Genomic DNA, 12932 nt, shown 5'->3' on the forward strand with positions numbered 1-12932 from the left:
ATCTGCGGACATAACTGTTTCGTCCTTTGTGGACTCGTCAGTGTAGCACAGAGGAAATGAGGCTGAACCTGATACAGTCAGACCTCGTTTATCCGGTCCTCGTTTATCCGGATCCCTCGCCATCCGGAAGAAAATCGCTGGTTACCGATGTGCAGCATATGTTATGCATACAACATAACCGGACCTCGCGATCCGCATACCAGGGCATGATTTTGTGTACAAACTGGTTAAAATGTGTACAAAATGCTTCGTCGTATCCGGTTGCATGTGGCTGGCTAGCGCTTGCAGAAGCTAGTATCAAGGAGTTGTACAAGCAAATGAGATCCTTGACCTGCTGGGTGTGTGCGGACAGCACTCAGTTGCTTGTCATTTTTCTCTCTTGTTTTACATACTGGGCACGCTAGTTGTACTGCATAGGACCTGTCTACATGTATGTATGATGTCACTGCTTTTGACATGCCACATGCATATACAGTATGTGTGTTCAGTTATCCGGTTACCTCGCCTATCCGGATATTTTTGTGGAAAACAGATGTGTGCGGTTAAGCGAGGTCTGACTGTAGCAATGAAAAATATATTTTCCGAAGCCAGATTTAAACCAGGCCCGAACGTACCTTGCCAGAGTGCTCAAACTCTGCATAACGCAAACAGCAAAGGCACTACCGCACACAAGAGTGCTCAACTGCTACGAGAGCAGGAGCAAAATACTCAGTTGGTCTACGTATAAGATCAGAATATTTCGCCAGCAATTCCTGTCAGAGTAGCCATGGTGTCAATGTAACAACCCCTTCCTCTCCCCTCCCCTTTGTAGTCCTGGCCAAGTCCCTGTTCTATTCCTCATTAGTACAGCGTATGTCTAACGTCATTTCTTCTGCTTCAACGGTATCTTCAGGTCAGAGCTGACATAGGAGAGTATGAAGAGCAAGTCAGGGCAGCAGAGGCACAGCTAGCGGCCATCCCTGCCGTGCTCCCCGCTTTGTCCTCAGAGCAGAAGGACACACTCCGCGAGACACTGAAAACGAAGGAGGATGCCCTGGACGAGAGCTCCAATGACGCGTAAGTGCTCTATGCATTCTGCATTTGATAGAAAAATCTTGTCAACATTTTGCTAGCTTTTCAGCTGTGCTGCACGATGCTGTATTTCTTCCTACAGTACAAAAGCGTCACAATGCCTAATGGAGGCTGAAGCAATCCGCTTGCTCTTGTCCGAAGCATCATCGCCAGCAACACTCAAGAAGCAGTTTTCCAGAGTGCAACTCCAAGCACCACAGCCAGCACAATCTTCCGCTCAGGACGGCGCAGCTTTGCACTGTCTGCACGAGATGCTACAGGTGCTGCGGGCAAACTTTCCCTCAAGCTCCGAGCTCTCGGACCAGCTAACATCCTGTCAGGATCAGCTATCAAATCCAGAGACTGGTTCCTCAGGTGATGCAGCACAAGACTCGGACAAAGACAACAAGAACAGACGGCTTCAGCTGGAATCCAGGATTGCAGCACTGCAACTAGTGAAGAATGTCGAGGATATCAAGAGCGCTGAGGACGTTGCCAATCATTTGGGTGAGTTTCTCACATATGACCATTCAGCGTGCGTCATCCATTTTTCTCCTCCAAAACTAGCGCCCATTGCTAGTTCTAGTCTTTATCGCAAAAATCTTTCTTCATGTACACTACTGCAACATATGTTGCTCTTTTGCTAGAGCCATGTGGGTTTAGCGTAGCACTCTGGGAATATTTGCTGCAGGATTGACCCTGTCCGAAGAATCACTTAGCGCCGTGCACACACAGCGCAAGGTGACTGCAGCAGCTGAAGTAGAGAGCAGCAGCGAGGAGGACAGTGGTGATGATGATGAGGACGCAGGCCGTGCTGATGTCGGTGCTTCTGATGGTGAATCTGGCGAGGAGGCTACGCCTAAAAAGAAGGAGAAAGGCAGGGTAAGCCGGTTAGCACCAGTGTACGTCTGTACGGGATGATTTCCCCACGTCAGCGCTTCTTTTCACTTTAGCTCAGTCTACAAAGCCACGTTTAGCCTACCACCCATCAGACGTCGTTAAATTTTACTTTCATTCTCAGCCAAAGGATCGACACTCTTAAAAATTGTTTTACCGGTATACCCGGATATGTTCCATATGCATGTGTTGCCTGTGAGGCCATTCTGTGACTGGCACTCAGTCAATGACTCATATCTATGACTCATATCTATGACTCATATCTATGACTCATATCTATGACTCATATCTATGACTCATATCTATGACTCATATCTATGACTCATATCTATGACTCATATCTATGACTCATATCTATGACTCATATCTATGACTCATATCTATGACTCATATCTATGACTCATATCTATGACTCATATCTATGACTCATATCTATGACTCATATCTATGACTCATATCTATGACTCATATCTATGACTCATATCTATGACTCATATCTATGACTCATATCTATGACTCATATCTATGACTCATATCTATGACTCATATCTATGACTCATATCTATGACTCATATCTATGACTCATATCTATGACTCATATCTATGACTCATATCTATGACTCATATCTATGACTCATATCTATGACTCATATCAATGACTCATATCTATGACTCATATCTATGAGATGAGAGGTTGTACACAGTGTGCTTTTAATTCTTCACAAATCAGTCATGCATGGAAATTGTGGGCACAAGTTATGCGATCGAGTTCCATGTTACAAATTTTTCCTCGGCTCACCATCTGAGTTCTTAAATCATTTATTTGGGGGGGGGGGGGTTCTGTTTTCACCCTGACGATTAACCATGCCCAAAAATTGAACAGGTTAAATGACGTATGCAACAAAGAGACCGTATTTTAGAGTGTTTGAGTTGAGGTACCCTGAGGAGTAAAAAGGCGCAGAGCAGGTGCTGAAATACTTGTATTTTCCCCTTGTTACAGAAAACCAGCAAGGCTGAGAAACTTGTAGAGATGGCAGCGGCGGGGACCGAAGAGATCACTCGTCTGGAGAGCATTATTGCACAGAAGGATGAAGAGTTGGATAACCTGAAACTGGAGCGGTCCAAACTTCAAGTGGTTAGTGTAATGTTCCTATGTGAACATCAAGTTAGTCCCAAACGGGCGTAGACGTGCGTGTTCGGGGAGAGGAGGTGCATGTATTTTGCCCGCAGTGCTTCTGCAAATACGTTGTGAAATGGCACAGTCTACATTGTGCTAAATTGTATAGTGGTAAAGTATTATTGAACTTCACCTGTCTTGAACTCAGCTCATCCACATCGCCATTCCTTCCCGCACTGTCACTGATGTATGTCCTGGCATATTGGTGCATCCTGACGCTGTGCATGCTGTACCCACAGCGCACATACATCTAATGATGGTGTCTAATAATGATAGTGATACAGACTGTAGCACAACACGACATGTGCATATCGACTTAGTCTCCAGGCCAACTGTGCCCATTTTGGATAGTTTTCTCTTACGAGTATGTTTTCGTATTGCGGACTGGAGCAACAACATAGCTGCTCACGTGATTCTATGGGTATGTGCCACAAAAGTGCCAGAATTCACCGTGGCTTCTATTAATTTGATTATGCATACAGGAGCTTATGGATCTGCGCAATGAGAATGCTGCTCTCAAGTCTGATGGAGAGCGGAAGGAGGAATTGGTCCGTGCTGAGCTGGAGGAGCAAATCAAAACCAAGGAGTTGGTAAGTTTGGTTGCTGAGTTTACAGTCCTGGAGATGTCCTAGATAGGACATCACGGAACCCAGCATGCCCAGCATACATACTATGCTGTTCCCATGGTAATCGTGACACGTGACTCAAAACTTTGTGTCGCGGCCGAGGAAGATGAACATGTCGCACTCAAAACAAGCGCAACGAAGGCCTTTCGTCTCAAAATTTATTAGTTGTCGTTCTCCTGGCGGCTTGCCTCAAGCGAGTCGAGATTCGTATCTTGCCTCTTGCCTTCACGAATTTTATTTTCCTCATTGTGGAGTACGACGCCTGGACAAAGGAACTGGCAAGCGAATCGTTTTGGTCGCATTGAAAATTGCAAGCGCACAAGAGGATTGGCGAAGCAATTTGTGTTCGCACTTTCAGCAGAGCAGTAGCTGCTGCTGCGATAAAGTTTTTACTTTCGCCATTGGTTTCAGGCAGCAGAAGGACCTGGCTGAAAGCGATGGCGATACGTCCATGACCACCACGTCCTGGGTTGATATCCAAGAAAGACCGTCCAAGGTCCAGTTTTAGCCAAGAGCTGTCGTATCCAAGAAATCAAAAACGCCAACAGCAAGCTTTGGCCAAATAATATCTTCCAGGTAGTGATTTACGCGCCTAGCGCCTGCTGCCTCGTCTTCCTCCTCTGCATGGCCAGGTTTGGGGCGAAATGAACGCACGGGGCGTGAAGAAACATTCCAAAGGCAAAACATTCAAATAATTAGAACCAATCGTTTCCGAAGAAGCGCCGCGTGGCTACGAGAAACCCCACATGAAATCCCCAAACGAAAACGGCCATTCGGTCGGGTGTTCGATGGCGAATCGAATATACACTACCTCAATCCCCGCCGATGTCTGATATTCTCCGCCTATTCCTTCAAACTTGACCAATTCGGAAAGAAATCCATCGCCATTACGATCGTGCATCCTCCACATACATTCAGAAATGCTCACGCAGCACTTCTTTTCATCGCGTGTGCGCGACCGACGCTTCCATGACAACTCTGGGACAGGTAACCAATCAGACTCATTCAGAGTGCGATGTCCTAGATAGGACATCTCCCCGACTGGTTTATGTGGGCGTGCATGCCTGGGTGTGCAGATGTGTGTGTGTGTGTGTGTGTGAATATGTGTGTGTGTGTGGGAGGGGGGGGGGGAGAGGAGTGCATGTGTAAATGGGGGGGGGTATGTCCGTGCATGTGTAAATGGGGGGGGGGGGTATGTCCGTGCATGTGTAAATGGGGGGGGGGGGGGGGTTATGTCCGTGCATGTGTACGTATATGCTATGATGATCGTTTTCTGTTTTGTCGTGTATCCACAGAGCTTGAAGGATATCCAGAACCAGCTAAAGCAGCTGGAGGAAGAACGTCTACAAGGTCTTCCTGTTGACACGGCCGAGGAAATCATGCGTTATCGCGACAAACTGGTCAGTTCCATTGAACCCAATGCAGATCAATTTCCATCCACAAATTGAATAGGTGTGATATACAATCCCCGGACTGCTAGCTGTTTCGACCTTGTAAGGTGTCATCCGCAGAACTCGGAGTGACTCGCTGAACCGCTGTCACAATGACGTCTAGTGACCAGCAAGCATTTTAGAACCGACTCAAAGCATCAAAGCCAGAGTGCTCTTACTGAGATAAGCACTGTGAGCTTTGCGCCAGGTTTGATACAATCTAGTATTTGCCTGGGAGAGGTATGTACAGTGTGACAAGGAACACAAAGCTACATCTATGTGAATAGTACACAAAACTCAATTTCAGAGATGTAACGCTGACTCTCCATAATGTGGAATGGAAGTAGGTAGCAAAGAGCCAGAAAAGGTGCTGAATCGCCCGTTTATGGCGAATATACAGTGCGTATCGGTTATAGCGTGGTCGTGTAAAAGAATATACTGCCTACTAGAATGAACCCTCATGTTTTCATAATCATAACATCGATTTCAAGTGCACATTTATTCTTACAAGCAATTTTATCCCATAGTAGAATATATCGGTCCTAAGAATGGACTTTGTGTAGCGAAACATGCCAGATTAGTACAAAGTGTATCGCCTGTAGTAATAACATCTGTCAAATTCCGTTCTGATGTGACTCTCGTTGCGTCGTAGTGCTGCAGATTCAACTGTTGTGGCCATGTAACTCATTTTGCATAGCCACATGTAAGCTTATGGGACTATGACCACCCACATGGACAGAAGTACTGCGTTGCATTGAACGATGATCTTCCTGCCCCTGCGCACATGCATATGATATGCCACACTTGATTTATCGTGTGTAAGAAATATCGGAAATAAGAATAGAAAGTCGTTTTTCAAACACCCACGCTATAACCGATACCAACTGTATACACAAAATGTGGTACTTTCACGAATTGTGATGACAGCGTAACAACGTCCTCCTCTATATCATGTATATCCTGATTGCTAGTTAATATGCATCACTGACATATCCAACATCAACACCCCGGTATGGGTATGGAAGTATTATTATAGGCGGGCGCAAGTGACTTCCCAAACGATTGTGCAGAGTCTGCATGTGTGACATTAAACTCACATTCTTTTTCCGGCGCTATTTTTTCCTGTGTGTGGTGCAGGCTATCTTAGAGCAGGAGATGGAGGACCAACGCAAGCAAGTGTCCAAGGAGCAGCTCAAAACCTTGAAGGAGGCGTCTAAAGTCACCGAACTGGAGACCCGAGTCAAGCAGGCTGAAAAGGCAACTGAAGAATTCCGGGTACGTATCAAAGTTGATGTAACCTATGCATTGCGTTTGATACGTGGACACGTTCATGGCATTTCCCAATAGGAGACCACTTTAGTCTAGAACAGCATACTAACACAGCGACTTTCAATGTCCTATTTCCATCCTGTTCTGTCTTTCTGAGTAGTGATGAAGTGGATACTGCATGATTTACACCCATCATTTCCTGCTATAGGATCATTGTGCTGAAATGCCATCATGCAGATGGATGGATTATTGTTGTAGTGCTTTGTGATTGGTTTCTGGGACAGTCAGCGCATTGCAGCTTCCTGTAAGTCTTCTCCCACCGCCTCAGTAGCACTATCCAGTTGTAGGTAGGGACAGCATTGAGGAACTTTCCTTTCCTCTGGTGCAGGCTTTACATGCATCCGTTGCTTCAGAAAAGGACAAGGAGCTCGGTGCATTGAAGGCAAAGCTGAAAGCGGCGAAAGAAGAGCAATCAGCATCTTCAGCAAAGATGGTCAAGGCTTTGGAGGCTAAGGTGAGCTCTAGGAGACCGGCTTGTCTTATCTACCCGTATATTTGCATGCATTGCCTGTAGAGGAGATGGAGATGCTGTATCCTTAAGATGGTGCATTTAATGTTCTCCTCTGCAGATCAAAGAGCTGGAGAAGCGTGCTCAGGCAGCGGAGAAGACAGCAGCTGCAGGTGGACAAGCGGGCAAAGCTGGAGGCAAGGTCAGTATTGCTGTGGTACAACCCTTATGCACCTCTTGAGCTTCAAATTAGAATACCGTACTGGCAATATATGTTGCCGCGTAACGCGTAACGCAGGGGGGTGCGGCGTAACGCGCGACCAGGCTAGTGCGACAAATTTTCGTTGAGTTCGTAACGCGCGTCCGGCGGGGTGCGGCGATCTTTTCATTGCAGTTTGCACTGCAAAAAAAAGGCTGAAAACTGTGAAAGCACGTGTGCCGCGTGGTGAAAAGTTCAAAACTGGACGCAGCAGAAAGTCCTGACACTCGAAGGCGCATCATTCAGTGGTTGGCAATCACAATGGTTTCTTCTTTCCCGAGGTCGTTTTGCACTCTGATAGTTAAAATAAACAGTCTTCTATTGATATCGTTGTCGCCCTTTGCCGTCGGGTTTGTAACAGTTGGATAGCAACTGAATTTCTGTGCCTTCAATGTGGATGAAAAGAAAAAATGATGCGGCAAAAGCAAAAAAATGATGCGGCAATAGCAAAAAAGTGATGCGGCAATAGCAAAAAAAGGACTGCGGCAATATAGAAACCTGTGTAACGGTTCCTGTGCGACTTTGCATGTAACGCCCTGCGTGCGGCAAACATGTGCCAATGTAACGCTTCATGGCCTCACTGCGGCAACATATATTGCCAGTACGGTATATGGTGGTGGAAATGCACATGCCCTTATCATAATTATGTTTCCCCATTGTTCAAGGGGGTAGGCAGACAGTTCATTTGCGTACTCATCCTGGTGAATTGCTTGCCTATATCCATACTGCCTGATTTTGTGATTAGTTTATGACAGGCTTGTTGGAAACACAATGTATTCTTCTCTCAAGTTGGGATGTGTTTTTTCTTCTTCTTTTTCATTTAAAAATGTGTGACACTTGAAGTTAAAGCCTTTCGACTCTGTTGTATGTGTCCCATTTTCATTTCGATATCTGTGTGGTGAAGAGCATCTAACCGATTGGTTTGATTTGGAAAAGTCAATACATACAGCACACTTCCATCTGTTGTTGTCTGGTAACTCCAGGAGACGGGCAATGTAGCTGAGTTGAAGAAGCAGCTGAAAACAGCCAATGGCAAAGTACAGGTCAGTGGAATAATAGGAAAACGAATGCATCAGTACTCGTTGGTCATTGTTGCAAAGTTTTAAGCAATCTGAACTCAATTATGACTAACTGAAGTGATTGCCTTTGTATGGCCTGTGTTCTATCTCTTCACCACCTTTCACCAAACCTGAAGCCTGCCATGTGCTTCAGGTATTGTGTCAAAAATATGCTACGGAGCACCGTGTGAATAGTGCCTTCTCTTCCACTACTGCAGTGTGCTTTACTGGGCTGATTCATGTGTTGTCCTTGTCTCTCACCAGGAACTTAACACCAAGGTCAAACAGCTAGGCAAGGAGCTCACCACTGCCAGCCGTGCTGGAGGCGGTGCCGGTGGTGGCGGAGGTTCAATGGAAGATGTGAGTGTTCATTTTCCCCAATGCCACCATCTACAGCTAATATCGGTGTACGTGTGTGAATGTGAAGCATAAGATTTATAGGCGGGCTGAGAATGTGTAGCAGTTACATTGTAGCTACCTCGTTATATTTCCTAACCTCTGTTCCTCCATGGGAAACAGATTACGTGTGACCAGTACCGTTGACAAACTTCCTTTGTGTATCTAGATTACGTGTGACCAGTACCGTGGACAAACTCCTTTGTGTATCTAGATTACGTGTGACCAGTACCGTGGACAAACTTCCTTGTGTATCTAGATTACGTGTGACCAGTACCGTTGACAAACTTCCTTGTGTATCTAGATTACGTGTGACCAGTACCGTGGACAAACTTCCTTGTGTATCTAGATTACGTGTGACCAGTACCGTTGACAACCTTCCTTTTGTATCTTACTCTGTCGCAATACTATTTTACAGAAACGAGAACTCAAGAAGAAAGAAAAAGAGAACAAAGGTAGTGTACATGTGTGTATTTATAATAATTATGAGTATGTGTGTCTGTGTGTGTGTCTGTGTGTGTGTCTGTGGGCGGGTGTGTAACAAGCCCATGTACTGTTGTGGCGGCAAGTGAAATCCGACCTCTGATTCTCGTGCTCGAGTGCAGCACCGATTCTAGCTGTCCTTATTTCATACTGTTACAATCTCGTGCTGGGTCTTTGCAATGTGAACGCACTGCTCCAGGGGTTGGATTTCAGTTGCTATAACTTTAGTTCAGTGTTTTGCTTGTATTTGTTTGGGGGAGGGGAGGGGGGGGGGGGCTTGTGAGTGTGTACGTACGTACGTACCGTATTTCCGAAGTATAGTGCGCACCTTTGTATAACGCGCACCCCCAATCTTCATTGGGGGTGCGCACTTCAATCTTCATTGGGGGTGCGCACTTCAATCTTCATTGAAGTACATGCATTTCATATTCGGAGCATAGTGCGCACCTGCGATTTAGGGCCTAAAATAGCACATCTAAAGTGCGCACTATACTCCGGAAAATACGGTACATACATATATGTGTACGATGTCCTGTCATTTTGATACAGCCAGTGTTCACAAAACAGGACTAATGTGCTCTGTTCGACGCCCATTGTACTGACTCACAGATTTCTTCAACATCTGGAGTGCATGTAGAGCCACAAATGCCGGCAATGTATCAAGAGCTGTGTCTTCTCACGCTTACCATATGATGATCCTGAGTAGCAGACCAAGACCTCTTCACTTCCCAGTGCATGTTGTCAAGTCAAACAGAAAATAGTGAGGTCCAAGAGAGTATCCCTCTTCTTTGTGACTCCAGTTTATAGAAATATGGGTAATGATTTTGCGTTTGTGGAATTCTACAACGTTTTTCATGAACCATAATCTGTAATTCTGCAAGAATTCTCTGAATTTGCAGTAGAATTATGGTTACATGAGGAGGTGAAAGCGAAGATGTGACAGTGTGTTAGGCCTTTCATCTCACATAATAAAACCCGAGATTTTTTAGTGACGTCAATAAACAAACACATCTTCGCGCCTTTATCCTCAGCTCCAACCTGACCCTCACTGGCCTTTTGAACGAGCTGACAGAAAAACTAGTATTTCATGGAATACAACTTGAATTGGCAGGTGGCACTACAAAGTCATATACCATAGGAAGCGTGCAGTCCACACCTTGGAAACATGACACGGATAACGGGATAAACGGAAGTATTATTCATTCGGCACCGCAGCCAAATAACACATAAAATAGTGGTCAATCCAACAGATGTGGATCACTAGAGCAGACAGTCAACCCACTGCTTAGGAACTGTGACAGCTAGGGTGGGTAGAAACGGAAACGTTCATCATAGAATGGGTGGGAACACACTGTCACATCTTCGCTTTCACCTCCTCATGTAACCATAATTCTACTGCAAATTCAGAGAATTCTTGCAGAATTACAGATTACATTTCAGAGGTTCCAGCTCGATGCTCCAGTGTGTCATTCAAAGTGAACAAAACCTAACATCGGTCTGAAGAGGCAGACACTGCAGTCGGTCCGGACTGAGCGATCAATCAGCATTCAGGACAGCTTGGGTGAACTGGGCCATTGCAGATGGCCGGTAGTAATGCCGAATAAACGTGCTGGGACCACTCCAATCAGCGGCGGCAAGCACAACTTCCATGGGGACACCAGAAGAGCGAGCAGCAGACGTAGCGGCAGATCGAGTTGAATGACCAGAGAACTGTGCAGTGTCTACTCCACATAATCCCAGTCCGAACGTCCTCGGCTCGCACCGCCTGTGGGATGCTGTGGTGGACGGGACCACTCGGGCCGTTGAGGCCTGTATGGAGCAGGTCGGCTCGCGCGGGAATACGCCCCGGGGCGGCTTTGCCAGGGCCTGGAGGAAAAACCCTCTGACGAAGAGCGATGGTGGGTCGGCAACCGATCACAGCGGGTGTTGGTCCAAGCTGACGTGGACTTGGCGAGGGTTTTCCTCACCTCGCCTTTCTGCTCCAGTTCCTTGTAAAATGTGTCACCAAACAAGGAGGTGCCCTCCTTCGGCAGCGGCAGCTCCTTCGCATCCTTCGCCAGTGCCTTGTGCCCTGCACCCTCCAAGATGGCGGCACGGCGATGAGCAGTCATCCGGGCATTGGCATGCCCCAACAGTACCAGTGATCGCTGAACAGCATCCAGGACTACATCCGTGGGAACGTCCATACTGTCCCCGTTGCTGATAATGTCTTCCCAGAGTTGGGTCAGTGGGCCACACGCCGACAAAAAATTCTGCTGTAATTTGTGCAGGCCACTATCCATGGTCTTCGGGAGTTCCTCCCCGAGCCAAGACGCAACGGCGTCGTCCACCGTTGGCACAACACATGCTGCGGTATCGGGACGTGGGTCCTTGGAGGTCATCTCCTTTACTACAGCATCACTTTGGATTGTCCGGAAATACTGCTCTACATAGCTCTGCACTTTTGGAGAGGCTTTATACAAATGCCTTTTCGTGGCAGCCTCCTCGCCCTTGGGATCGAACAGTGGGCGAGCCAAGGGAGTTGCCTGGCCAGCCAATGGGCCTTCCGGCAGATGCGACAGTCCCAGCTCCGGGGATGCGCCTGCAGAAATTCCATCTGGAAAAACAGAGTTCGTATGTGCCAGACCAGCCATTGGGTCGTTCGGCAAGGATGACAACCCCAGCAACGGGGGCGCATCCACTTCCATGTTCAACACGGGTACATCCTGCGTAGCAGCAGGGGATTGGTGCCCATCAGCAACGTTCAACGGGGAGGTAGCCATGGCCAGAGACGGATTTCGATCCAGGAGAACAATTTTTGGCATCCACACAAAGCGAAAGCGAGAGAAAAAAGGCCAGTGAGGGTCAGGTTGGAGCTGAGGATAAAGGCGCGAAGATGTGTTTGTTTATTGACGTCACTAAAAAATCTCGGGTTTTATTATGTGAGATGAACGGCCTAACACACTGGAGCATCGAGCTGGAACCTCTGAAATGTAATTATGGACCTTTCGAGAAAACTGTGTGTGTGTGGGGGGGGGGGGGGGCTGGTGGTGCATGGCCCCCTGAGTCGCCGCTGCTCCAAACAATTTTACTTCCTGACCCGGTAGATGCTTGTTTGATATTGTACTGCTGACACACGTTGATGATACCAAGACATCGCATTGCTATACAAAACCCCTGTGGTCTTGCTCCCATTGTTTATGTCGTTTCCCTGTGCCACGGTTTTGGCTTTCAGAGCTTTCAAAGCAAGTGGAGCAGCTGCAACGGAAACTAGACGCAAAGACTGCTGCACATAAAACGGCTGAAGAGGATTTGAAACGGACTGCCAAGGTGTGTGCCAGTGAAGAAACAGTGGTACATGAACATAGTCATTTGCTGCTTTAGTGCATCGTCGCGCTATAGCCCCCATTGCTTTAGTGCATCGTCGCGCTATAGCCCCCATTGCTTTTCGGAAATTGTGCCCGGAATTACTGCCGCCTATACCTCGATTACGGATTCCAGTACAAACAGAGCAAGATATAAGCCTTGAAACGGGCTTTAGCTAGCATCACTTAACACAGTAACACGCCTACAGTCGTAATCATTATTGATAATTTGTTTGCCATCCTCACTGCTGTCATACTATTTCTACTGACTCCATTGCCACTCCAGGAATTGCAGCAGGCTAATGATGAGATATCCAGACTCAAAATCGAGATTGGTAAATTGGGAACTGAAGCAAAGGTAAGCTGCTATGTACGGGCATCTTTCAACACGCTCTAGAATAATTCATCCATCTCTCCAGCACTATTCACAGCACT

The 12932-nt window shown here is 46.8% G+C and overlaps 1 protein-coding gene across 1 annotated transcript in view; it reads left to right on the plus strand.

Moving 5' to 3' along the window:
* The window catches only part of LOC135809954 (uncharacterized), a 40764-nt gene that overhangs the window by 10763 nt on the left and 17069 nt on the right, over nt 1–12932 (plus strand). The window contains exons 13-26 of the mRNA XM_065323403.1: nt 893–1056; nt 1154–1557; nt 1742–1932; nt 2948–3082; nt 3607–3714; nt 5046–5150; nt 6318–6455; nt 6838–6963; nt 7079–7159; nt 8200–8259; nt 8539–8634; nt 9089–9125; nt 12368–12462; nt 12784–12855. Of these exons, the coding sequence (XP_065179475.1) occupies nt 893–1056; nt 1154–1557; nt 1742–1932; nt 2948–3082; nt 3607–3714; nt 5046–5150; nt 6318–6455; nt 6838–6963; nt 7079–7159; nt 8200–8259; nt 8539–8634; nt 9089–9125; nt 12368–12462; nt 12784–12855 (1812 nt within the window). The remainder of the gene's footprint in view (nt 1–892; nt 1057–1153; nt 1558–1741; nt 1933–2947; nt 3083–3606; nt 3715–5045; nt 5151–6317; nt 6456–6837; nt 6964–7078; nt 7160–8199; nt 8260–8538; nt 8635–9088; nt 9126–12367; nt 12463–12783; nt 12856–12932) is intronic.

Source organism: Sycon ciliatum, chromosome 2 (assembly GCF_964019385.1).
Source record: "Sycon ciliatum chromosome 2, ocSycCili1.1, whole genome shotgun sequence".
In the NCBI taxonomy this organism is placed as follows: domain Eukaryota; kingdom Metazoa; phylum Porifera; class Calcarea; order Leucosolenida; family Sycettidae; genus Sycon; species Sycon ciliatum.